Source organism: Lathamus discolor, chromosome 2 (assembly GCF_037157495.1).
Source record: "Lathamus discolor isolate bLatDis1 chromosome 2, bLatDis1.hap1, whole genome shotgun sequence".
Classification (NCBI taxonomy): Eukaryota; Metazoa; Chordata; class Aves; order Psittaciformes; family Psittacidae; genus Lathamus; species Lathamus discolor.
In genome coordinates this window covers 107603691-107630870 of record NC_088885.1, presented here as the reverse complement: position 1 = coordinate 107630870, position 27180 = coordinate 107603691, and the positions used below count along the sequence as shown (strand labels likewise).

Here is a 27180-nt window from a genome sequence, read left to right as displayed (position 1 = left end):
GGCAAATTTAGGGTAAACCCCGCCGCCCGGGCAAGGACAGCCTTTACCGGGCTCCTAAGCGCGGCCTAACTGCACAGGTTCCGGGTACGCCGGGCCGGAGCCCACCACAGATCACCTCACCGGAGAGGCCGAGACAGCGCGGCGCTAAGGCCCGCTCCGGGAGGCCGCCAGGCCACCCTCCCCACCCGCGCCGCGGCCCACACCGGCAACGACCAGGCCGCCAGCTCCAGCACAACGACGGGGACGCGCGGCCGGCGCAAGGCCGGCGGAAGGGCGGCACGGGAGCGCTGCCGCTCCCCGCCCCCGGCACTGCGGCGCGGGGCCGCGGCTCCGGCACTGTAGGGGGCGCTGCGCGGCCTGGCGCAGGGCTGGGTGCGCCGCTCCCGGCGGCGGCGCAGTTCCCGTTCCTGCCGGTGTCGGTGTTGCTGTTCCCCTCGGGCCGGCCCGGGTGGCGGCCGTTTCTCGTCCTTCCTGTCCTCCCTCCGCCCGCTGCCTCGCAGTGTCGGCGCCGGTGGCAGGGAGGGCGGGAGCGCGGGGCGCGGCGAGGGAGCGCGGCGCCAGCGCGGCGCCGCCGCATGCGTCGCTGATGGAGCCGGGCTCGGGGCTGCCGCAGCGCAGGGTGGGGGGCGGCGGGCTAGACCTCGGGGCGGGCTCGGCGGCGGGGTCGCCGGCTCTCTCCGGGGGGCAGTCCCGCCGCAGGAAGCAGCCGCCGCGCCCGGCCGACTTCAAGCTGCAGGTGATCATCATCGGGTCGCGGGGGGTGGGCAAGACCAGCCTCATGGAGCGCTTCACCGACGACACCTTCTGCGAGGCCTGCAAGTCCACTGTGGGTAAGGGAGCTCGCCTGGCCGCGCCCCTCCCGTCCCGGGGGAGGGGGGTGTCCTCCCCCTGTGCCCACCCTGCTGCAGGGCCCGGCCGGGGGAACGAGGGACTCTGTGTGGCTGCCGCCTTCCCTGGCCCTTCGCCCGCCTTTCCCCAAGCTTGGCCCCCTCCCCGCATGCCGGCTTGAGGGTGTTCCCTCGGGGCCTCCCAGGCCTCGTTCCCTTCAGGGTGCGTGGTGGTGGTCCCCGTCCCACTTCCGCCCGGCGGAGCGAGGTTTACTCCAGCCGGGTGGGTTCCTCCAACTTCCACAGTGGAAACCTCATGGGCAGTGTGGGGAGCGAGCCCTTGCTGCCGAACTTCCCATCTCTTGACAGGAACATCGTGGACAGCCTAGTTACATCACTGCAAGTTTTGAGAAGGTGTTGGGTATTCAGTTTCAGCCTTGCTGATGACAAAGAGCACAGGTTAAAAAAAAATAGTAAATTAGGGATGGTTGGTAAAATTGGGGTTTTGTGGGTTTTGTTTGTGGGTTATTGCCTTAGGTGTTGCATATAGAGAAAAAAGTATTTCTTGAGTTGAAAAGTTGCAGAGTGTGCATTCAGTGTAGTCAGTGGGACTTCAAACACTCTTCCAGACCATAGTCTGATTAACTTCAGTTTGCTGTTATGCCTTCATCAAGAACCCCCCGCCCCCCATGATGTTAGATCTGAGGAAGTTATGTTTTGTTTCTTGAAGAGTAGTGCCTCTTGAGCACAGTGCGTGTTGCACTCTTCGCATAGCTAACTAGAGAGCAACCTAGTTGTGTAATACACTGTCTTATTTATGGTTTAGTCATCTGTATGAATCTTGGGGGTAATTTAAGGCCTGCTGTCTTTTAATATACGCAAAAGGGTAAAAGAAGGAAAACAAGCAAGTTAGTCTGCATTGTTATTTGAGTCCTGTCCTTGGAGTTGAACTCTTGAGTGTTGCAGCAAAGTGCTTGTTAACTCTGTGTCATTGGATAGTATGTATGCTTAGATTAATTGTAGCTTGGAATGTGAGGAAATTTACGGCATCTGATGAAAAGTGATAGTATTGCCTTTTAGATACCAAATTATTACTCTCCAAAACTGTGTTCTGGTGGCAAAACAATATACAGTTACTTTTATTTTAATTTCAGTGTGTATTTTATAAGTTATTTCACTCTTTTCTAGGTCCTGTAAAAATCAAAATCTGGTAGTGCATATTAGCATGGTTAGTGTCTATATAATTTTGTTTTGAAACTGGTAACTTTGTAGAAGTTAGACAGTGGTAATGTATCAGAAGCATTAATTCTCAAGTGATATGTTGCAATTAAGAAATACTGATGACTTCTGTAGATGGACAGATTTCATTGACGATATGGTACAGCTGAGGAAGTAGAACTAATAGTGAAACATGTTATTTATGAATTCTGCAGGTCTGTATGTTGTTTTGAATTCACATGCATCTTCTTTGGATTGACCAGCATTAAGGGTTCCTTCAAGGTTGGGCTGCTGCCTGGAGCCTAGGGTTAGTTTCCTGATGCAAATGTTGCGAAGTGAGAGTGGGTTCTCTAGACCCCAGTTCAGACTTCCAGGCTGGTGCCTTGTAAGCAAAACTGATTTACTAGATAGTTCAGACAGTGATTGAAGCAGAGAAGCTTCCTTATTTTGGAAAAGAAACAGGAAAGAAATGTGGTATGCTGCTAGACAGAAGATTACGTAATGTTTGATGTGCAAAGTGTGCCAACATAAAGCACCATAGGGAAACAGCTTGTACCAAAATACATCTAGAAAGACCTGCACTAATGGCATTCTTTCAAGGTCCTCCAACTAAAAGTGAGAGCTGTTGAGATTCCCCCGGATCCTTTGACTGCCAAGTGAAAGAGCTTTTCACAGCTTGCACCCTACTTTTTTAAACTGCAGAGTAAAAAAAAGTAACCTCTGCTATTAACATTTCATGTAAACTGAAAATAACCCACACTCCAAAATGACCTGAGGTCAGACTTTGATACACAGTTGAAATCATAAAGCCCTTTCTTTGCCACCACTTGCTGCAGTGGTTTTCAAGAGTTACAAGTGACATATTGTGAAATGCTGTTGGAAACCCTGTGGCTGATCTGATTCCAGGGGAAGTTTTGTAAACCAAGTATACCTCAACATCAAATTTGAAAGGGCGATGTAACCAAGCAAACAACTAAAATTTGTTGTATCTGCCTTATATTAGTGAAGCTGTATTTTAAATACCACGCTAGAATACATATTTACTCCCTTACCTTTATTGTGGTTTCCACCTTTTCTGATTTAATTCTAAACCCATGGAAGTATAGGCCAAACAAAACAACTTTCAACACTTAACCTTTTGTATGAAAGTGTACAGGCTACTTGAAGGTCTTCTCTGACTGGAAGAAATGCATATGTCCAAAATCTTTGGCCATCTCCTGCCAATAAGTGCAGTTTAGGATAATAATGCTGTGTCTTTGAAAAGTGTATCTGCTGAAAAGGGGAAAGTGTGGATTCAATTAAGAAAGATACAATATTTTAATGCTAATTTAAGAAGACTGCATTGCCAGATTGGTAAAGTAAATTCTGTAATAAAAACACATCAACGTGTCTTCAGTCTTGTCTCAAACACTGAAGTTCTTTGAAAGTGTTCAAAAATAGCTTGGCAGATTTCAGCACATTATTCGTAACGGCACACAGTGTGCGGTTGATCTAAAATTCTTTTGATGTATTTATTTTGGGCTTTAAGTTAGTTGCATAGAATATTGTGTCTACTTAATCTGCTATTTACATAGTACTGAGAATACTCAATATGCTCAAATGTTTACTGATCTTAGCATGTGCTTGACAGAAATAATGTTGCTGTTTCCAATTTTATGTGCTAGGGTTTGAATGTGTGTTCTTACTACTAGGTTATAACTATTTTTATTACTTGTTTGGGTGAAGAAATTGTTTTTAGATATGTTCCTCTGTATCTGCAATGATGTAAAATTACTCTCTTCTTGCCAGTGTTAAATCCAGAGGAGTTACGGTAACTTCTTTTCTGTAATGGATTAACACTTGTCCATGGGTGATATTGACATCATATTAGCTTTGTCAACAAACATAAATATGCATTTTTTTTTTTAATACAGTTTGTTTCTGTTTATGATTTGTTACCTTACTCCCATGCACCTGCATTATTCATACAGGAGCAGAACCCAAAACTGTCACTTGGAGGTTTTTCAGACTTGACAATTAAAAATAGGAATGCCAAATTTGGCATGAAAAAGGATGATCTTTCCAAAAGTAGTGGATAAATACTCAGTGCCTCATTTGTGAAAAGATTCAAAGATGGGAAGTGAAGGAAGAATGCTTGCCTTTGCTTCTTCCCACTCCTTACCCTTCCCCAAGTAGTTATTATTCTGAAAGAAATTCATCTTAATTCAGATCTTCATAGTGGTGATGCTATAATTTATATATATATATATATTATGGTGCTATCTCATCCTCTTTTTCATCAGAGTCCCTTTACTTAGCAGAGTTCTCTGTTCTCTTCCCAGGATCTGTCCAAGTCTCACAGTTGTCTGTCCTACCTGCATACACCAAATTTTAGCTCATTCCCAGTCTCTCTCCTCTGTTTTTATTCCATGACAGATCAAAAAATTCCTGTACTCAGCAGTATTTCCTGTCTACCTAATTTTGCTGCAAGCAGTACCCTTCTCTCTGGGTTTTAATCTCTGACCCTGAGGCCTTGCACTGACTCACCTCTGAGATGGCTGGCTCTCCCACTCCAATCAAGTTGAGCTCCTTGGCTTTTCTTTTACATGCTGGCTTAGTATGTGACGTTTCTGAGGCCTAGTCTTATCCTTCAGCTCTTTTCCACCAAGTCTGAAAGCATCCCAGGATAGAGGCCTTGTCCTTGGTAAGGACAGAGCTATTCACAGGAAACTACAGTCGGACTTGTAAACACTGAAGGTTTCTTCAGTCCTGGTTTACAAGCAAAATCACAGGTGGAGTTACTCAAATAAGTCTGTAATGGAAAGATCTGTTGTGGATCAAGATGGAAATGTGGCCACCTGTGATCTGTTTTGAATAGTAGCCTGTGGGATCCAGATCAGTGGCATGTAAATATACTGCAGTGTAAGACTTCTTTGACTCACAGAAATACTCTTTGACCTTGTTTCACCTTACTTTGATGTTAGTGTGAGATGGTATGTAAGTTGGAAACTCATTAGATTTACAGCACTCCGTAGCTTTTTCTTCCAAGCAGTCTTCTCTGTCAGTTCTTTTTAAAATACCCATGTCCATGAAGAATGCCTAACATCCATCAAATAAACAATATCAGTGGTGAAAACTTTAGGTTTATATTTTATAATATTTATATTTATAATTTTAAGGAAGGCAGCTTCTGGTTTTAATCCATGCACGCGTATATATGTTATACATATATACAAATACATATATGCATACATATATTTGGGGGTTCTGACACAATTCAAACCCTTTCCTTGTTCTCCTTATCCTTAAAGAATGTGGACTAACAACATAAATGTTAAGTTCCATTCCCACAGGCTTGTCATATAATTATATTCACTTAAAAGTATTAGCCTATTCATTTAAAAAGTATTAATTAGTCATTTTTCAGAGCTGCCCTTGAAGTTGCTCCTCAGTTTTTCACTTACCTACTCAGTGTTTATTCTCACAAGCGCTGTAAATGTGGCATGTGGTTTTGAAAAATAATTTTCTGTAAATAATAATTAAAATTCTTTTAAAAACAAGTTTAGTAACTTCGTGTAATCTGAGATGAAGAACTATCTATATAAAATTTTCCGAAAAACATCCCGTATCAACTAGAACAACATTTATCTTTTTCTGTGCTTGTATGTGTGTGTGCTCTTTGTGATAAGTATATTTTAATTTTTCCTTAAAGTTTGTTTTTCCCCTTCCATAAGATGGCACTGAAAACTTAGTTGGGGTGGGGAAAGGGAAGAAAAGGTAGAAATAAGTGTCTCTTGCTTTACCACATAGCAGAAAGATGTTCTTGCTTTTAACACAAAATCAGCTGTGAACTCAGACTGATACATTTTTGCTGTTGTACAAACAAAGGAAGAAAATTCTGGTCAGTGATAAGTATTTCTGTGAGAATCAACCATTCTTATCTTTGCATGTCTAGGGTGTTAATACATATATTTTCTTATATATTGGATTTTTGGCTAGGGAGGAATAGTGTAAGTAAACAAGTGTCTCATTAATGGTGCTGCAACTATTTGACAAACTACAAATATAAGAGAGCAGGAGGTTGGAAACTCTCATAGAAAACAATTTTGACTTGCGCAAAACCTTATGATAATTAGAGAGTACCTATGAACTTGTCTTGTTTGTTTTCAGTTCTGTAACCATGAGTTTAGGAAATGCAACTTGCAGTAGAAGCCTGTGTTGCCTGCAAGCTGTATTTTACCTTTAGGAGCAGTGTAGCCACTTGTGACTGACGCAAGAGACTACAGCAGCCTAAAGCACCAGGCAAGTCATGATTTGCCTTATGTGTCAACTAAGCATATTTTACAGCATTTGGTGTAGTCAGCAATTGTTTTCTATGCATAATGGTAACAAAAGCTTGCAAAGAAAAGCAAATATGAAACTGACTTTGTTTTCTTCATTTGTAAATTAGATGTTAACTTCAGCTGATAGAAATATGCAGGTACTGGTTTATATCAACACTACAGAACTGTCAGAGCACCTTCTAGACCCCTAGTTAATACATATATGAGAATGTACAAATAAAGCAACAGGCAAAATGAAGAGACCACTTGAATGGTGTTGAATGTTGAGTTTAGTTTGCAAGGAGAGTGGAATGCAGCTGTCAAACTCAGTCTCTGCTGTGAACAGCTGAGCACGTCAGTAGCAAAGGAAAAAAATACAGTCAGGCCCTATGAGTCTCGGTTATGGACTTTCTTATTTCTTTCTGGGAACTTAAATGTTCATTTAATAAAAATAGTGCAAGCCCTATGCAGAAGAATTATAGTTTACCTATACTAAAAAATGGAAGAGACAGGATTTTTAGAGTGCTTTTCATCACAAACATGCTGAAATCTTTGTAAACTATCTTCACTAGGCTGTCCTCAAACAGGAGGGTTAATATTTCCAGTTGTTAAAATTGCAACTATTTAACAGCATATAGCAACACCTTTATAACTTATTTCTTCTGATATGCCAAGGATTGGAAAACTTAATATCCAAACCAAAACACTAAATTTAGTCTTATTTTGAAATATATTCCACCTTTTTAGAATCTGGATAGTGCTGCTCATTAAATAATTTAGGTTTTTTTCATATGCAATTTTCTGTTCGTGTCATGTAGTGGTAGACCAGTAGCTCACTATGTTTTCCTGTCTGTAATCAGTTTTGAAATTAATTCTTGTTCAGGTAGACACTGAGTCTTATTCCTTACAAATTCCCTTTCCACCTCATTCTGTTTATCAAAATTTTAGTGCACACTTTGAACTTTGTGCCATAAATAGTGCCAAAAGCCTATGTTTTATGAAAGGTTGAATTTACTGTCCTCAAGAACGTAAAGAAGTTGTAACTTTCTCCATTCTCATGGAGTTTGGAAGTACTAAAGATCTGGGATGTTTAAAGGCTGTATGATGGACATTCAAAAATCACCATAGTGTCCCAAAAACTCATTAAAATTACACCTTCAAAATTTAGTCATGACATATACATTAATAAATTATTTTTTTCTGGGTGTTGGTTTATCTGTTCCACTCTGGTCTGTAGCACGGTTGCCAGTTGAGATACGGGTACATTTTTATTTTAGGCAAGCAGTTCTCAAATGTCTGCGTGTCAGTCATTCTAGGATTACATGCTGGAGCTTTATGGACAATGTACTTTACCTGCCTCTAAAATAATATCCAGACTGGCTCATATCTGACTAATAATGCTTCCAAATCCTTAATTTATAACATGCAGTTTGAAAGAGGTGTTTCTGCTTTAGTGTGTGTTAAAATTAACTGCATGTCCTGCAGCTTAAGTTAAAATAAGATACAATGTGTTTGGATTTGGTTTTTTCTCCAAACAGTTTTTGTAATCTTCCCCTCTCCTGCCCTCCCCCCCCCCCCCACCATGTACTGTTTGTTGTTGTTGGCTTCCCCCATCTCAAGAAAGATGGTACAAATCAGTATCGAAGCTATTGAGCATTTTCTCATTGACTTCAATAGTTTCTGGGTAAGTCCAAGTGTTGTACGGTACTTAGTTACAGGCCAGCACTAATGAAGCTGGTTCTTAGCTCAAGAAGCATGTGACCTCAGTCATCAGTTGTAGCAGAAATTAAGAAAATTTGTCTATATAATGCTGTCAGATGTCCAAATTAAATAAACTGTTGTGGTCTTTGAATTATATGTTTGTTCTAATGGTTAATTAATGTACAACTTCTGATTGTTTAAACTGACTGTGTTTCTTTAAATGCCGTCTGATTATTTTTCACTGATCGAATTGCTTTGATGCAAATCACTAGTAGGCCTATGCAAATTGAGTCTGTTGGAATTGATTTTAGTTGGAGGGGTTTTTTTGTGCTCCGTTTGCATCTGTTTTCCCAGTTCTTCCTTCAACTTTATTATCAGGAAATCTTGGCCTCAGAAAGGTCACTGTGTGCATTAAGCAAAACAGCTTCCACTTCCTTTTTCTGGCACTTAGTGGGGAGGGGGAAAAAAAAGTATTGAAAACATAAATGCGAAATACATTTTAAGAAGTTTTTTCACTATTTGTTTTATTCCTAAACAATTTTTTTTTTTTGCTTTAAAGAGAGAGGCTAGACCCAGTTGTGTATGTTTCAGTTTGTGCTTTCATAGATAATTTTTCTTTCCTGTTTGGGGCAAGAAAATAATATGCTATAGTCTTTTCTGGGCTAGACTCCATTTTTATTGGATTTCAGTCTCAAGTTTGGAACGGTCTCAAGTTTGGTTCAGTGAGAAGATAAATCACCCTTACTGACTTACCCTTATCTAGAACTTCATTAGTGCACTTCTATTTTGAGTGTCTATTTTCTTTCCTTTAAGGCTGTTTATTTTTGAAAGGAGTGCAGACAGTTTGTGTAACAGGGTGTTTAATATACTTAAAAAAAACCCAAAACAACAAAAAACAACTCTTCTATTCTACTAGCCCTTTATTTTCCCTGGAAAAAAAAAACATAGTTTCAATTGAGTGCTTGTTGTAATAGATGTTCTCATTTGCATGAAGCATATTTTTAATCTAAAGTTCATGTGCTGTTAACAAAGACAATGTGCTTTGTATAAAAATTTGAAAATACCTACGTAATAGTCTTACCTTACACACACCATATAAGTGTTACTATACTCAATGCCTTATTTGATGTGTACCTAGCCTGCGGGGAAAGGGAAGTAGCTCATTTGTAGTTCCTAGTGGTAGGGCAAGCTGAAGAAGTATACTTTGAAACACTTAACAGGTACAAAAAAATCAGAAACCCAAACTGGGGGCTGAGATCTGTATTTTTGTGCCTTTTTCATTACTTCTGACATGTGTCTGGGTTGTCTGGATTGTTGGGGGGGGGGGGGGGGAACAACAGAAAACAAACCTTTTCCAGAGAAAAATGGGTGTCAAATTCTGACATCCGAAATGCACACCTTTAAATCATACAAAGAGAGGTGGTGATCTGGATTTACTAGTGGTGTGAGTGTAATGAGTTTAGAACAACTGAATACGTTGATTGCCTGTGGTCCATGCAAGTCTGATATGCGGATAGGAGGCTGAATTTGTAATTCCAGGGGAGATTGTGATAAGCCTTTTGGTTCCCCTCACATCACTGTGACCTGGCAAAGGGCACACTTCAGTATGATCATAAGCACATGAACTTGTTGGCTCCACTGACACGGAGTTGGTTATTCATTAACAATAAATTATCCAGCAGGCACTTAAAATGCAAACTAGGTAGCATGCAAACCAGCAATAGTTTGATGGTGTTGTAGAAGCTGAAGAGAGCCTTCTAAAATCCTTTCTTTTTATAAGACATGCTGTTAAGATTTGATGCAGTTGTCAACAGTAATTACTGATTCCTCTGTTTTGTTGAACAAACAAACAAAACCATGCCCTCAGTTCTATTTTCATAATTAAGGACACAGGATGCTTAAGTGGCTTGTGTTAGCTGGTGTTGACATTCTTTCAGGTGATACCCACCATAACTGGAGGCGCATGGTGGGAAACGTGTTGGTGTAACTGTGCTAGTAGAGTGTTATACCAGTCCTGTCTGTCAGTGCATGTGTCTTAGCACACCACTGTTCATGCAGCTGTATAGCTTCAAGTAGCCTCTGGTGGGACTGAACACAGAACAAATGCACAATTTTATTAAACCTTGGGTATTAGTTGTGTTTTGGGATCTGGCTTATGGGAGTAGTAACTGTGCAAAGACTACAGCCATCATTACAAACAGCATGAAACCTGAAAAAATTCTGACAATTTGCCTCTACTTAACATGTCTTAGAATCAGGTTTAACAAGACTGAGAAACATGTATCTTGCTTAGAGCAACTGTAAATTAAGAGTTTGTTGAACAAGGATTTTAAAGAATTTATCAAGTATTGCTGGCATCAACACTGTGTTGATTGAAAAAAAACCCCAAACACCATTTCCTAAGAGCAGACATAGTACCTTCTATATCCTGTGCCAAATAGAGATACTTAAAAGAATTGTTTTCAGTTATTTTGCTGAAGAGTGGGAGTTTTCAGGAGTTAGTCCAAATCTTCTGTTCTACAACTGCAAGTACAAACAATGAAAAGGTGCAGTTGTGTAACTCTGAATGTCATGTGTGACTAGTATTTGTTATCTGTAATAATGGAAAGTGTTAGTTTTCTGACTGACTTTCAGAGAACATTAACAGTTTTTCATCTTGTTTTTAATAGCTGGAGTAATTTTATGGATAGAGAAAATTTTCATTGAGGTATTTTCACTGACATTAATCAAGCTAAATAATTTGTTTCATTGAACTTTTTCTTAACTCAAAATGATACTCGAAATTGAAGTGGAAAACAAATTACTGTGTTGCTGTTTTAATTAAATTACTAATTTGTACGTAAACTTGAAGCACTACCTTTGGCAGGGTTATGGTGAAACACGGTAATGAAACCTGACAAGTTTAGGAATTTGTTTCTTCTTGTGCAAAAGGAAAGTTGCCAGGTTTTTTCTTTCAATATTGGCAGACATGAAGCTTTTGGTATTGTGTTGATGCTTGCAGAGCATTACTTATTATGAAAAGCAGTTGAGCAACCTTTGTTTAGTTCTGACGAGCTATCTGACTTAAGTGTTAAATAATTCAAACAGTTCTGTAGAAGAATCTGCTTTTCCAAAACTGCTCATTGCAAAATTTAACAGGGGAAATGTTTCATGGTCTAACTTTAAGATGATTAATAGAAAGATCTGCCTTTGAAGTAAGTACGCTGTTAACATTTTTTAAAACTGTCTCTTCAATATGTAGGCTGTTTTCTACTTCATATGTTGTACTTGCTAGTCCCAGGAAGTCCCAAGTTAAAAATTTATTATAACAGGTGAATTTTCTCTCTATAGTTCATTATTTATTTTTCCTTTTAAAAAAATGCAACAAAACCTTTTTGTTCCTTGGTTTGTATAAACCACTTCTACAGAACTAAAAATATTTTTTGGTGGAGTTAGTGAAACTTGCATGAAATTTCTTTGAAGGTTTTTATTACATAATTTTGGATTGGACATGGTTTGGACTCCCTTTGCTGTGTGACAGTGGGGCTTGTTCTTTAAACAGCAGAGCTATATTCTCTCTCTGCTTAAATCAAGCTCCTCTACCAGTATAATTTTTAGCCTAAGACAAGTATACCCACCTGTATACCCACCTTCTTTCTGCTTACGTTTCTGTGGGAGACAAGAGCAAGATTATTTTTTTTGTTTTAACCTAACTTCTCAGATGAAAGGCATATTGTATACTATGTTGTATATGACTTAATGGCAGGATTGAGAATTGGAGTTGAGACGTGGGTGGTTAATTCAAACTTCCTTAAGAAATGAGAGATTTGAAGCAATTTTAGTGAATACCTATTATATCCTTAGCAAGTAAAGTTCCTGTCTTTGCTGTAGACAAAGCTATGACAATTAAGATGATTGTATTTCATAGTCTGAATGCATTTATGTAGAGAAGACATGTAGAAATGGTTGTGTGTCTCTTTATAAGAAAACCCTCTCATTAATAGAATTCTTGTAAATACTGCTTTTCTTATTTCCCGTATTTTGGATAGTACAGCATAGCTGGATCATTTCACTCTCTTCTGCTGTTACACTAACACAGATGGTGGTTTTTCAAAAGTGTGGAAACTGTTTATTAATGTTAGGTTTAATAAATGCCCTGAAATGATAATCATTCTATTTTTCTTCTTTTTTTTTTTTTTTATTATTTTGCATGTGAATACTTGAAAATTGCCATTAAAATTGTAGGCCATAGTACAAAGAAGTTTAACTCTTTAGTTGCTGTACTGGCGAAGAACCTTACTAGGATTTGAATGGGATAAATTTTAGTAAGTGAAGTATAAGCATCATATGTCCTGAATAATTAATTCTCCTAGAACTGGTGAATAAGTGTGTTAGATGCTTTTAAGGACATGGAGAAGGAGGACAAATGTTATGGTGATAACAAATACTTTTATCACAATGTGATGTGCAAATGCAAGCTGTTCAAAGGGATTTTTGTTAAGGAGAATGAAGATCAGTGATCCTTCCATTTATTTAGTCTAGCTGAATAGTGGCAACGTGTTTTGCGAGATAAAAATGGAATTGACTGTATCCTTTATATTTCAATCAGTAAAGTGTATCTAGTTTCTTAAAACTTACTCCGTTTTATTGTCTCATATCAACAACTTTACAGACGTAACTGTCTTTAAAACATTTTGAAATATATGCCAAGTCAACAATGTGTAGCTGGTTTTCTGGATGTAAAATGCACTTTTTTTCCCCCATACCTGAATTATTAGGATTTTTTAAAAGCTTTGCATAAGGGCCAAGTTCAGTCCTTTTTTTCAAAGTTACAATCCAGTCTTGATTCTAACAACATCAGCAGGGGCACTCAGTTTTTACCAAGGGCAGACATTGGGAAAATGTGTAGTTAGAGGACATAAAAATCTCTTTCCTCTTTACTTTCATCCCAGTCCTTGCTATACAATTGTATGTGAAGTAGTGAAAGTGTTTCACACTATGCTTCTGCACTTTTGTGTGAGTTTTAAGTGTATGAGTCTGTACCATGTTCTCTTGTATTTTTATTTCCCCCTATTTGATTTATCACTGTTATGAAGGATGATGTTCAGAAAGAACTGAAGCAAAACTCTTCATACACATACATACTAAAATCAACAGGTTCACAATCTACAAACGCTATGATATTGTACGACATTTATAACCTGAAATATTCTTGTAGTTGAGGTGGTAATCTTTTGTGTCTAGGTACTGTTTGATCATAGTATGTCTCACTTGTTGATTGCCAGCCTAGGGTTGTTTTGTTTTTGTTTTGTTTTTAATAGAAGGATTTTTTTTCTGTATAACAAGGTCTTCATGGTTTTATCTTATATTTATATTTAGCATGCATTCAGAATACAGTTGGAGTTTTGAGATGATGGATAAAAGTACCTTACAGGTATAAAAGAAATTATAAAAGTTAAATACCCTTTCTAAATCTTAAGCAGTTTGCTAATATGTATTTGCAGGAATTAAGAATGACAGTGCTGACAAACTTCAAAAACCAGCCACTATTCCAGCGCATCTGCTAAAGTGCTTTACAGAAGCTAAGCATCCAGCTTGGAAACCAGACGTGTATTGTTCTCTTTTAACAGAGAGCAAAGCTGATGTGGAGGGATTGGTTCACTCCACGGCTCCAGGGCATCTGTGCCAGTTGGAGGGAGAGCAAGCTTGTACTTTACAGTCAAGGTGAATAGGGAGGAAACAGACATACCCTGCCAGTTGTTTTACTGTTCCCTTGGGTTTACCTGCTGCTGGAAGTGTTGCACAAAGTGGAAGGTTTATGGTGTGATGCTGCCAAATTGGAAGGCTCACAGACTATATCGTGGTTATCAAATCCCCATGATGTTCCTGGTGTGACCCATAGTGGTGCAAACCCTTACTGTTATAAGTTGATATTAAAATTATTTAAAAAAAAAAAAAACCACTCATTAGTTTTGCTTCTTATTCCTCCTTTTCTGTTTGCTGTATTTTATTTATAGGTGTTGATTTTAAAATCAAAACAGTAGAGCTAAGAGGAAAGAAAATTAGATTACAAATCTGGTAAGTAAAACAAATGTGCAACCAGCAGTATGTTTTAATTTTTATGTTCTAGCATGAATTAATATGCTTGTCTAATACTATTAACTGTAATAAGCTGGTTTAGCTCTTACCCTGTTCCTCCTCTCTGCCATTCCCATAAGACGTAAGCAAAACCAAATAGTTCTCAGAATTTTATGAGGGGAAAGGGGAAGAAGGGGAGATAAAGAGGTCTCAAGCTCCTTTTCCTAAAAGAATGATATCATCTACATAAGAAACAGAATTAGGAGCTCTACAAACAACAAAAGGTGACTGTGTTAAATAGGCACTATATAAAACACTTCACTGCTGCTGCTGGGTTTTATTTATTTTCTGGACTGTTTAAAACTGACTTTAATTGTAAAAACAATTCTAAAACAACTGTACAGTGTTTTCTAAACTGTTTTTCTAAAACTTGGTATAGTTAGTGCTGTCTCTTTGGAGCTATATTAAAGAACTTTAAAGTGAAGGGCATTCAAGACTAAGTGAATTATATCCACTCAAAACAGCACTGAGAAGTAAAATGATCCATAGAAATAAAACTACACCTTAACTGATACCGATGTCCTATGGCAGAATGCTCAAAGTCTGAGTTAAGTTTTCCTTTCTGGAGTAGTTTACATGTTTTCTGATAATGATTCTCCATGTCAATGATAAAATATAGTTTTTATAGTTCAGAAATTATTGAGCTTAAGAGCTCCTTTGTCATGCAAAGTAATACAATACATGAACATTTTTATGAGAGAATAAACCAGCTATGTTCTATACATTAATCTTACATACTGCTGTGTAGAAGCTTAGCTTTGGTTTATTAACAGTGTGTGATGCATAATTGGCATTGTAGTTAAACTGTTAAAGTCGCTAACAGTTCATAGCAGGGAGGAAGCTCTAAATATACTCATTGTTACACTTTTGGGATATTCTGGTGGTTTCTCATTAATTACATGGATGCAGTAAATTCAGCTTACTAACTCCTCTTGGCAGGTCACCATCAACTCTGTCACACCATGTGTCTGTCTTGCTTCCCTCTGAGTTAACTGCTGCTTCATCTTTGGTATCATCAGTCACCTAATACTTGAATGTTAGTGGCATGTCTTCATCCATCATCTGTCCCTGTTTGGAAACCTGTGACCACAAGGCTGGCAGTTGAGCCAGCAATTGTTAGCCAGGGTCTGCTGAAGCTAACAGAGGTAACAAAAAAATTCCAATATGGAGATGCTACTGTATGCCTGGTATGAATTCTTGCTATGAAATGTGCTAAGCTTATCAAACAATTTCTTCATGTTGAATAAATACGTTGTAGGAGTGATGTTTTGTTGGAAAAGGTACGTTTAAGCCATTATTTTCCACATATAGAGAATATGCTGGTAGGATATAGAAAACTTTGACAACTGAAAATTGATAGGTTGCTAAAATGTGACCATTACTCCTGTGTGAAGCCCTGCTAAAATGGTGGAGAAAATCGAATATAAAAAGGTAGTATTTTAGAATATGATTAAATGCATTAATACAGAATTCTGCCAGTAAGTGTCACCTTCTTTCCAACAGTGGCTGTTAAAACTGCCTGTTAAAATGCTGTTCCTATCCTTAAAACTGTCTTGGCATACTTATTTTTTGGAAAAGCAATTAGATAAGCACTCGTTTTGCTAATTTATCCTGAATTATGTTGTATATGTTTTTGGGATTATTTATAAACTCCTTTTGTTATAGAATCACAGAACCATTTAGGTTGAAAAAGACTAAGTCCAATTGTAAACCCAAAATTACCAGGTCTACCATTAAATGCACAACGTCTACATGTCTTCTAAATACCTGCAGGGTTGGTGATTCGACCACTGCCTATTCCAAGGCTTGGCAACTGTCTCAGGGCAAATTTTTTCCAGATATGCAATCTAAACCTCCCTGGTGCAACTTGAGGCCATTTCCTCTTGTCCTATTGCTTGTTACTTGAGAGAAGCGACCAAAACGCACCTCGCCACAGCCTCCTTGTAGGAAGTTGTAGAGAGCAAATAGGTCCCCTCTCTGCCCCCTTGTTCTCCATGCTAACCAATCCCAGTTCCCTCAGCTCCGTATTGTACCTTCAATTGTTAGATCGAAAGAGGAAAGCAATTTACCAGGTAAAACAATTACACCAAGTCAGACATGTATCAAGCAGTTAGGTGTGCAAGGTATCCTTTTGAAAGCAGCTTTCACATCTGCTGCTGTAAGTAGAGTAGTATACAAATTGGTCTTGTCTCCTGTATCCCTTTGCTGATGGAATACTGTGCACTGAGGATAGCAGAGGCGTCTGCTTTCACCTCTAGCGTAACTATTCCTACCTGGTCCCTGAGTTTCAGTCAGGAAACATTATGATAGGAGCATAATCCTGCTCCTTAGAGTCTGAAATGGTAGAGCAGCACTGAGAGCACAGAGTACTGTCCATATTTTCTATGCCACGTGGAACAGTAGTAGTGCACCTTGGGCTGCCAGAAGTCGTAAACAGAGTATATTTGCTTTCACATTACAGTTCTTGGCTGAAACAAGCTCATATATTCTGTAAGAAATTTGCATGCATGCAACTCGGGCTGTGGGTTAAAGTAATGACAACTATTGGATAGCTTAAGTGTCCAAGTGAGTAAGAGCATCTGTGAATTAGTCAGTGTTTTTCCAAAGCTTGCTAGACCAAATAATAGGAACCCCCCTTTCATGCTTTGAAGAATAGGTGTGCTGGCAGTTGCCTAGCGGGACAGTAGTGTGTCTGACTGTGCCCTTACCTGGGTCTTTTGGGCACTTAGCTGACAGAAGAAGCTGTCACTTTTGGCTTCCCCTGTGAAAGGATGTGGTTGCTGGAAGCTGTGGTTCCCTACCACTACACTCAGCTCCATGCTGGGGAGCCAAAGGGGCTCTCTGGTACCTCTGCAGGTTTAATGCCAAGGAAGCCGGTGACCTGGCAAGGAAAGAGTTTTGATTTGCTTCTGAAGGTTGTTTAAATTGGTTCCTTCTCATAAAATGTTCGCATTCTGACAGCTTGGCATTTTCTAATGGACAGTTACTGTCTTGGCAAATCTCTGGGGTGAGGAGTAGTTTGAGGAAAAGATCAGCTATCCTGGAATAAAACAGAATGTAGTTCCTTCTGTTCAGGTCTTCTGAAATAAATAATTTCATATAAAAAAAAAATCTTAATTTTTATGGGAAGAAGAAAGCTCAGCTTGACAACTAGAATCAACCTCTAAAATAACTTTAAAACATTTTAAAGAAATACTGCTTGTAGGGTCCATAAAAGCACAGAGAATGTGGAAGTGTTAAATTAGTCTTAAATTTTTATCTGTGTTTTAAAAACTCTCCTTTCTATTGCCACTTCACACCACCAGTCATAAAAAAATGATTTATCTTCAGAGCCAAAGACAGTTTTGAGTCTGTCCTTGTGTTTGTTTTGTTTGTTCCAGTTTTGAGTGTGTCCATGTGTTCGTTTAGGGAGAACATTTATGTAAAGCAAAAATTATCCAGACCTATTTTAATTAAGATCAACTGTATTTGTATTGTACTTTATGCAGTCTAAAATAGTGTGAATATGGCATGTCAACGCTTGAAAATGGTCTTTGTGTGTTTTCTTTATTTGCTTTTGTTTGGTGTAATGTTTGTATTTTTGGAGTGGTGTCTAGTTTCTGTTTTGGAAGCAGAACAACAGTCATGCAGTGGGATTTTATTATGGCAGATGATAGGTAGTCAAGGAGTCATACACTGCTTCTGATTACAATTTAGAAATACCAGTGTTTTTCCAATAGAACAGTTTATTTAAAAAAAATCAATAAAAGAAAACTGGTTTTAGCATTAAAAAAGGGGTAATCTGTTGTCTGGGGGTTTTTTTAGTGATGTCAGAAGCATTGATCAAGTTGTAGTATTTTATTATTTGGACTTCTTGAGTTTGAATTAAATTGAACTGTCTTATTCTGTTATGTTGATTTTGACCAAAGCTAGTAGCCCTTAATATCACTTATGAAATTAATGAAGTTGCATACTGTTAGCCCAGTTAAATAGTGCTCAACTCTTTTTCCAGCGTTCAACTAATGCTTCAATAGCTATTCTTACTAAAATATTCCAGCTGCAAGAGTGTAATACATCGACGAAAATGATGTAACCAACTTAGTTGCTCCAGCACTGCAATGGAAAGAAGGCATTTTAAGTCAGATATGCTTTTAATACTAGCTCTGCATTAGGGATTGTAATTTTTCCCTCAGTATTAGAAGAATTTACTGCACATTTTCATGAAAAAATAAGATGGGAGCTGCTAGCAGATGAGATTTGCCACATGAAGGATGAACTTGATACTCTTCTCAAACAGCAACTTATTTACGTAGCTTGGGGTTGCATTCTAAAATTATTGCAGAAATAGTTTTCCAATTTTCACTTTACTATTTGAAGGCTAATACAATGTTATATAGAGACCAGAAATTCATCTTAGTTTCTTCCACTTTTCAAAGAAAGGATTATCGTTCTTACAGTCAGAAACCTGTTGACTGGTTTCATTTAAACTTGCTGCATCAGTAGAGGCATTGGTTGCGTGAAGTGTGGGGAAGTTAGTAACTTAAAGTAAGGCCAAGAAAGTCAGCCATAATACACTGTAATTAGCCAGGCTGTCTGTCCATGGGGTTTTTAAACTGGCCACAGTATGTGGTGTGTCTCAAATAGCCAGCAAGCCAGCCTACAAGTTTTGTGTGATATTTGTGTGAGCAACCTACATAAAGGGGAGTTCAGTACCTGGGGGTACAGCAGCTGAGAAGAGCAACAGCCTGGGAATACTATAAACTTAAAGAGCTTGAGGGTGTTGTGGGGTGAGGAGAGGCTGATAGTGCCAGGTAGACTTGGAGATACAGCACTCAGCAGGCATTGGGAAATGTGAAGTTGGAGATAGCTGGAGTGGAAGAGAGTAATGTTACATGATTGGCTCTGTCGCTTACCACTAGGCTTATCCAGTTATGATGACTCTATGCAGGGAGTGTAGTTTAACATTGGTATGTTTATTTCCTCTGTTTTTCTAATGTATTAACTGAGTGATCTGGTAGTCTCTCAGAGATGGAGTTGCTGTAAGTCCTTAGCAGTGACCCAAAGGCACAGCCGGGTGACTGTGAAATAGCCCCTTTAGTTCTGTGTTCTGGTAGGGGCACAGAGAAAACGGGAAGATTGGTCAGGAGGTTGGGGGAGGGGGGAGGAACGTTTTTCTTCTCCCATCATTCTCGCCAAAGCTGGGATTGATGTATTCTTCCACATTAGATATGCCCTTCCACCTTCCATCTAGTTATGTCTGTGCAGAATGATGGAACTAAAGGGATCTCATCTTTAATACGCTTGACCAGTAGGGTGGATAAGCAAAACATGGCAGGGGCTGCTCTACAAGGTCTTTATTCTGAGTAGTACGCTCATAAGTACTAAAGCAAAGTTATCCATATGTGGAAAATCAACGGTTCATACTAGAATTTCTAAATATTTAATGGAATGAGCATCCAAAACACCTTTCAAAAATTAAATCTGACCATAGCGAAGAAGTAGAGTTACTAGCTCTGAGTAATACTTACATATGTAATTTTAGCTGCCAGAACTTGCATTGCTTTAATATAAATGCCTCATTAGTGATAAGAAAGCAACCAATTAACCATCTAAAGTTGGTCTGACCTTACGGAAACAGACTGCCTGTTTTCACCTTCAGTAGAGTCCCAAAACGTTGTATGAATGTAACTCAGAAGTTCTGAGTAGAGAATGGGATTTGAATAAAATAAAAATGGATATGATACATTCTCTTCTGCCCCTTGCTGCAATGCCATTGGCTTGCAGTGAAGTATAAGTCAATATTTTTCCACAGACTATGAAGCAGAGGTTTCAAATCTGTTTCTAATCGACACTGCTTTACTTTGTGAAATTACTAGCGAAAGTTTGTTGCTATTGAGTACACTTGTGGCAATTTCAGAAGAAAGTATTCCACTTACAAACCTGCTTAGTTGAAATTCTTAGACTTTTTGAAGATCAAGATATGTTTGTGGTACTTAATTCTACTGCTTGTTGAGCATAGGCTTTAAAAGAATTAATTCTTCAGGACAATCAGTGTGGCATGTCGTGAACATTTTTTTTTTTTTTTTTGGTAACAAGTGTTTCAGGTCTCCATTGTTAATTTCATTCCTGAATTCATCCTCCTTCTCCTTTTGTCTAAAATGTGACTGCTGAAGAGAGTTCTTTTTAAGCTTTTGAGTGCCAATACGCATGAACTTCTTCGCTCACCCACTCTTAATTTTGGTCCATCTTTTGGCTTGGTTCTAACAGTGAAATTTCAAAATTATCTATTGACTCTGGAGGCCGAACTCAAGCAGCAAATGCTTGATCTCTTTGGGGCACCCTATATCTTACTTTCCAGTTATGATACCAGTCACATTTTAAGATTTAGGATTATGCACCAGCTACTTTTTTTAGTTCAACTGCCAAGTCTTCCATAAGTAGGCTTGATGATTAAAAGCAGCTCACTGGTTTTCATGGTTCAGTAAAATATAGCCCTTCTGCCTCATCTTCTTTGGAACATAAGCCATAGCTAGTACTGGCAACATGGTGTCATTGCTGGAAAATAGCCTCTAAAGGAAATACACCTTGTCCAAAATGCCTACAGTGATAAAAATTAAAAGGAAATGTTACTTGAACACCTGCATTAGTAGATGCATGCATGAAAGCCAGGCATCTGCTTTCAAAAACCATATGACATAGTGGTTGCTCACCCTTTTCTTTCAGTTTTGCCAGTAGCATTAGTTTTAGAACTGTGGTTGAATTGCTGTGGTTGATCCAGAAAGGCTCTGAAAGCTCAAATCATAGTGATCAGTGCATTGCTCATTTTATAATTGGGTGTCTGGCTGTGTTTGCTAAGCATGTATCCATTTATTTTTTCATTTATTTATTTATTCAGAGCTATTAAAACAAACAAAAAACCCCAAACAAACATAAAGACCTCACAAACAAACCCCAACAACACAAAACCAGCTTCATCTGCTGGACACCTCCATTCTCAGACACATGTAGTACTGTTTGGTGGCCTTTCTTGGTGAAGTTAGTATGGGATAAGTAGTCCGGATACAAAACTTTCTATGATTGAAAGTGCTGCTCCATTATATTTTTTTTTGCTTGAAATTCCCACATATAGAAGGCAAACTTGGAGATAGAGTGTCTAATGAGTGTGGGGATGTTTTTATTAAAATGTAAACCAAGTCATTCTGTACTTTGCAAATTGGTGAAATGTTTGTGCCAATGTTTGCTGCTGCTTCTTAGGGACACAGCAGGTCAGGAGAGATTCAACAGCATTACCTCAGCTTATTACAGAAGTGCCAAGGGAATTATTTTGGTGTATGATATCACCAAGAAGGAAACATTTGACGATTTGCCAAAATGGATGAAAATGATTGATAAGGTAGGCCTTAAGTATTTTCTTTTTATGTAGTTTTTGTAAGAAGCCATTTTTAACTCAAAAGTACTCTGTAAGACTGGTAACAGCATTGATACAGGATTGTTAAACTAATGCTGACTAATTTTCAGCAGATTCTTTTAGCCAGGAGTTAACATTAATGCATTGATGTTGCAAAATGATTGTCCATTCCCATTTCCTTGAACTAGAATTGTCCCAGTTGTAAGTCTCAGTGGAAATATGTAACATTACTCATTTACCTGTTCACTGGGGGCGAGTTTTGTTTCCTGTCTGTGAAATAAGGTCATTCTGTTCATTCTTAGATAAACTAGAACAGCTAGTTCTAAAGTCTTGTTTTAAAAATGGAACTTAAAAATTGAAGTTGAAGATTTTTGAAATACCTTTTGGAAAGAACGTTTATGTATAAACTGTACAGATGTGGTTCCTTATTTAGTAGGGAAATTCCCTTTTTTCATATTGTGTTTACGTTACAAAATCTTTACATTTCTAGATTTAGTTCATTAAAAATGTTCTAATTGCAGTATGCTTCAGAAGATGCAGAGCTTCTGTTAGTTGGCAATAAACTGGACTGTGAAGTTGATCGAGAGATTACTCGACAGCAGGGAGAAAAGGTAAGAGCAGGTCTAACCAAATTCTTCATTACTATTAGAAGCAAAACTGCTGTGGAGTTGTTGCTGATGGTCCATAGCTAGTCTTGTTCAGCCTGTTAAACCTGAGAAGCATATTGAGAGTGGTGGCATTCTGTCAAAATCCATATGGTATTTACTTCTATGGAATGTGCAGATATATGTGTTGCTACTGAAGCAGCATGTCTTTGATCTAAAGAAAGAGTAAACTACAAGCTGGCTTGCACTGCATAGTCACAGAATCACAGAATCACAAGGGTTGGAAGGGACCTCAAAAGATCATCTAGTCCAACCCCCCAACAAGAGCAGGGTAACCTACAGTACATCACACAGGAACTTGTCCAGGCGGGCCTTGAATATCTCCAGTGTAGGAGACTCCACAACCCCCCTGGGCAACCTGTTCCAGTGCTCTGTCACTCTTACAGTAAAGAAGTTCTTCCTGATGTTAACGTAGAACTTCCTATGCTCCAGTTTACACCCATTGCCCCTTGTCCTATCACTGGATATCACTGAAAAAAGCCTAGCTCCATCATCCTGACACCTACCCTTTACATATTTGTAAACATTGATGAGGTCACCCCTCAGTCTCCTCCAAGCTAAAGAGACCCAGCTCCCTCAGCCTCTCCTCATAAGGGAGATGTTCCACTCCCTTAATCATCTTTGTGGCTCTGCGCTGGACTCCTTCAAGCAATTCCCTGTCCTTCTTGAACAGAGGGGCCCAGAACTGGACGCAATATTCCAGATGCGGCCTCACCAAGGCTGAGTAGAGGGGGAGGAGAACCTCTCTTGACCTACTAACCACTCCCTTTCTAATGCACCCTAAGATGCCATTTGCCTTCTTGGCCGCAAGAGCACATTGCTGGCTCATGGTCATCCTCCTATCCACCAGGACCCCCAGGTCCCTTTCCCCTTCGCTACTTTCCAGCAGGTCAACCCCCAACCTGTACTGGTAACCCCCAACCTGTACTAGTCATTCAGGGGATACTCATTTTTGGGCTCTGAAAGATTATATAGTGGAGACTTGACTCACAAATGCTCAGCACATCTTCCAAACATTTGCTTTTCAGTAGTATCTTAGGACAGGCAACAGTCCTGCTTGATTATTTAGCTCACCTTTTCATGTTTCTTTCATTCTCTTCCAACTCCCAAAGTGGTAAGGAACCTGATAAAAGGATATGTCTTAGTGTGACCCCCATAGTACCATCTTCATCAGGACGTGATCAGTATGGACACACTCAAACCGTTTTCCTTCAGCTACCTGTCAGCTGTTGGAGTCAAGGCTAATTCTTACATCTGTACTTCTCTTCTCTGAATTTTAATAATAAGGTTGAGATTAACTCTTATGAGAAGTTCCTACTCTTTGGCAATCTGCAGCAATCCATGTGAACTGAAGACATGAGTTTCTCGGACTTAAGTCTGGAAAAATGCAGCACACTTTTCCAGTAAACAGATTTAAAGTGAAAATTATCTATATGTGGCAATATTTGCTGTACCTTGGAGATTCAGAATTATTAATTGAATTAGACTTTAGTCACAGATTTGAGGAAGGTTGTGGGGTTTGTTTTCCTTAAAGGTTTTATGAGGAGTGCTTGTTTTGCTGTTTGTTGCTGTTTGTGCATATCTTCATGTAGTTGTTTTCTTTTCCATCAGTTTGCACAGCAAATAACTGGGATGCGGTTCTGTGAAGCAAGTGCCAAGGATAATTTTAATGTGGATGAAATATTTCTAAAACTTGTTGATGACATTCTGAAAAAGGTAAAATACATAGAGGTGTTAGCACCTCTGACCACAAAAATGGTCAGTGTTTAAGTAGTGACTACTGATAGTTGTTGGGAGGACATAGAGGGCGAGTGCACAGTCAGGTGAAATTTTTGGTTAATACATAATGGGCATGATGTAGTTCACAGACTCTGCTGAACACTTTTATTAATAAATACTGCTTTCAAATTTGGTAAACATCTCCTATTTGCTATACTTCCTCTTTGCTACAACTTCCATATATATCAGCAGCTGACTGTATGTTTGCCCGCTTTCATTTGCGGGCAGTTCTGTTGTGATTTGTTGTAATTAGTTTAGGAAGTGGCTTTATTTTCACCCATGTCTTGTAACTTTTTTCTGAAAGAAATTATTAACACAACTTACTTGAGTGTAGTTCACTCATACAAACCAAAAGATCCTTCAATTAAGGCTTTGGCTGACAATGAACTCTTGAAATGAGTTCTTTGTGCCAAGTTCTTTGCAGATGACTGTTTACAGGTGATTTTTCTTTTCTTTAAGATGCCACTGGATGTTATAAGAAATGAGTTGTCCAACAGTATCCTGTCCCTGCAACCAGAGCCAGAAATCCCACCAGAACTGCCTCCTCCAAGGCCACATGTCCGTTGCTGTTGACTTGTTACTCCATACAGAGTGAAAAATAGGAGCAGGAGGGTAAAGAAAGTATCTGTACTACTCTGCACTACAATCATTCGGCAGTTTCTCATTGCACTTTGTTATTCGAGTCAGAGCTCCACACTAACTTGTAAATATGCAAATATGTGATCCGATATAGGATTCAGCTATAACATTTAATTATTACCCCTCTCCCTCACAATGATGTTTCATTCATTGCCCCAGTGTTATATATACTGTACAGTCGGTGGGGGGTTTACCACACTTCTGGCCGAGGAGGAGGAGAAATTAAATCTATACCTATTCTTGACATAAATGTTGTAATAGTTCTTTGTTATTATAAACAGGCAGGCAGAAGCTCTTCTGGTATGAAGATAAGTATATGGTGCTTTGCTAACTATTTTAAAGACAAATTTTTTAAAAACAGAGGACTTTATGTACAAAGCTTCCATAATCAGCATTATGTTTCCTTTTAATGTAGTGAAAACACTTTTGGCTGTAGCATCCTCTGCTGACTGGATTTATTGAAAAGCTAAGTTTAATATTTTGGCAGTCTTTTATTTATTTTGTTTAATGCTGCACCCTTTCTTTGTGTACCAAAACATCACATCTGGTGCAGATCTAAGATTGCACTCTGAGATAGCGTATATAATTTTCTGCGTAAGCATAAACTTGGTTGCAAGAATCATTAAGTTTCAATAAAAGAATGGAGATATATTTAAGTTTTAAAAGAAGGTATAAAAAGCAATGCTGCTGTCCTAGACAAATTCTTAAAAGAGAAAAAAAAAAAAAGATGCATTTTCCTGTGGTAAGGAATATATATGTGTATTTGTCTGGACATCTGTAGGGTTGGGGGGGAAGGGAATCTAAGGTAAAATTATTTTCTTTCCTAATGATGGAAATTATTCCCATCAAGCAAATACTGTGTTAGGTTTTGGTCTGATAATGAATTTGTGAATTATATCTTTGGTATATCTTTTATTAAAATGCACTGTTTAGTTTAGCTGTGGTAAATCAATAGTTACATATTTGAATAACTTGGTGTGTCCTGAATGTTGTGATATTGAAAAACATTGTGGTCTTTCTAAACTAATGAAGTGCAAATAAAATTTTGTATTTATGAATGACAGTGGAACCGCACCTGTTATTAGAATTGCAAGTATCAAATGATGGGTAAAAGGTAGAATCTGGACTATGGAACACTTGTTTTAATTTTGTTATGATTTAATTTTCAGTGTGACAGTTCCTTTAGGTGTAGTTAGAAAAGCAGCAGATGTTAGTTGTTCACCTTGATCACTGCTCTATTGGGAGAGCAGCTGATGACCTAGCCCAGCTGATACCTTCAAACAGCATGTGTCTGCTTGTCATGCTGTCTTAGCAGGTGGTCACCAAACTATTAATTACACTGGCAACACAAGTATGAACCAGTCTTTTTCACACTACAGCTTCTCTGCTTCTCATTCTCTGGTGCTAGAACCCATTTTGTCACTTTTGCCACTCTTCTAGCCAGAACACTGGGATAGACCAGTGAAGTATACCACTGACTTAAACAGCTTCTCTCTGTTTTCTAGAAGGAAAAAAGACACAGCAAACTGTTAACATTTTAATAAATAAATAAATAAAAGATGAGCCCATATTTCACTGAGTAGGCTCTGACATTCTGAATACAATACCATGCAGGTCCTTAGCACACCTGGATTTCAACAGGCAAAGTAAAGAAGCGTGGTTGATATTTGTGCTTATGTCTTCTGCCACCTTGTGCCTAAATGGTTTGCTTTTTTACATGGTAAACTTCCGGTTTACTATCATATTGATAAGATGAAATCAATTTCCGAAGTGCTTACAGGATTTCTGATGGTACTGTGGGCAGTAGCAAGAAGGGGAAAATTATGGAAATGAGTTTTAATTTGACAAGTATTTTATTTTAGCCGATTTGTTTTTATTTGTACTTAGAAACTTGTGATTTTTTTCCTGCAGTTTTGAATTTAATAAAAATTGAGAAATTTGACTTAGATAAACTTTCTTTTTGTAATTCTGTGCTGTTTGTATATAGGTAGATTGGGATCCCAGTCTCTTGTACCAAAAATTAAAAATGATTGCATTTAAGAAAGACATATTTATGTAAGAGTGTTTGAATGTGTTTGATTATTCATTAGAAATCATAAAACATTCAGGAAACCTGTTTGCTTTGCACCCATTGTACTTTGAGACCAAAGAGGTTTTTATCTCTACAACTTTATATCAGTCAAAAAAAAGTTCATTTATGTCCTTGTTCTACCGAGTAGGCATTTGCATTGTGCCATGGAAAGATGGGTGGGGGAGAAGGTTATTCTTGCTGCTCTGTTGCCTCATCTGGAAGTTCCGCAGCCAGCCTAACCCTTGTTGACATCTAGTGATGGACCATCTGAATGGTCTGCACAACCACTGAGAGATCGCAGGTTGAAGAAAAGGGAAGATGACCATTAGCTGCAGCTTCAAGTCTGTTTTAACTTAAGTTAGCAGATGGCTGTTCGTTAGGAGTCCTGGTTAAGGGTAGCCCATTCCCAGTCTTCAGGGGGTGTGTGGGGATTGTTTTCTTCTGATACCAAGCCTAGTCTGCTTTATCACCACTC

General features: G+C 38.7%; 1 protein-coding gene across 1 annotated transcript; it reads left to right on the top strand.

Annotated features, from left to right (window-relative positions):
* The first annotated feature begins 367 nt into the window (after positions 1–367).
* RAB12 (RAB12, member RAS oncogene family) lies at positions 368–26682 on the top strand. Its single transcript, XM_065668012.1, has 6 exons — positions 368–830; positions 14044–14104; positions 21398–21536; positions 22073–22162; positions 23828–23932; positions 24455–26682. The coding sequence occupies exons 1-6, from the start codon at positions 587–589 to the stop codon at positions 24566–24568; spliced, it is 753 nt and encodes a 250-aa protein (XP_065524084.1). The 5' UTR covers positions 368–586; the 3' UTR covers positions 24569–26682.
* Positions 26683–27180: the final 498 nt, after the last annotated feature.

Excerpts from the sequence above, each read along its gene's own strand:
- RAB12 (XM_065668012.1), top strand. The coding sequence starts at position 587 with ATGGAGCCGGGCTCGGGGCTGCCGCAGCGCAGGGTGGGGGGCGGCGGG. Across the intron at positions 831-14,043 it reads GGCCTGCAAGTCCACTGTGG|GTGTTGATTTTAAAATCAAA; the intron begins GTAAGGGAGCTC and ends TTTTATTTATAG. Across the intron at positions 22,163-23,827 it reads CTCGACAGCAGGGAGAAAAG|TTTGCACAGCAAATAACTGG; the intron begins GTAAGAGCAGGT and ends CTTTTCCATCAG.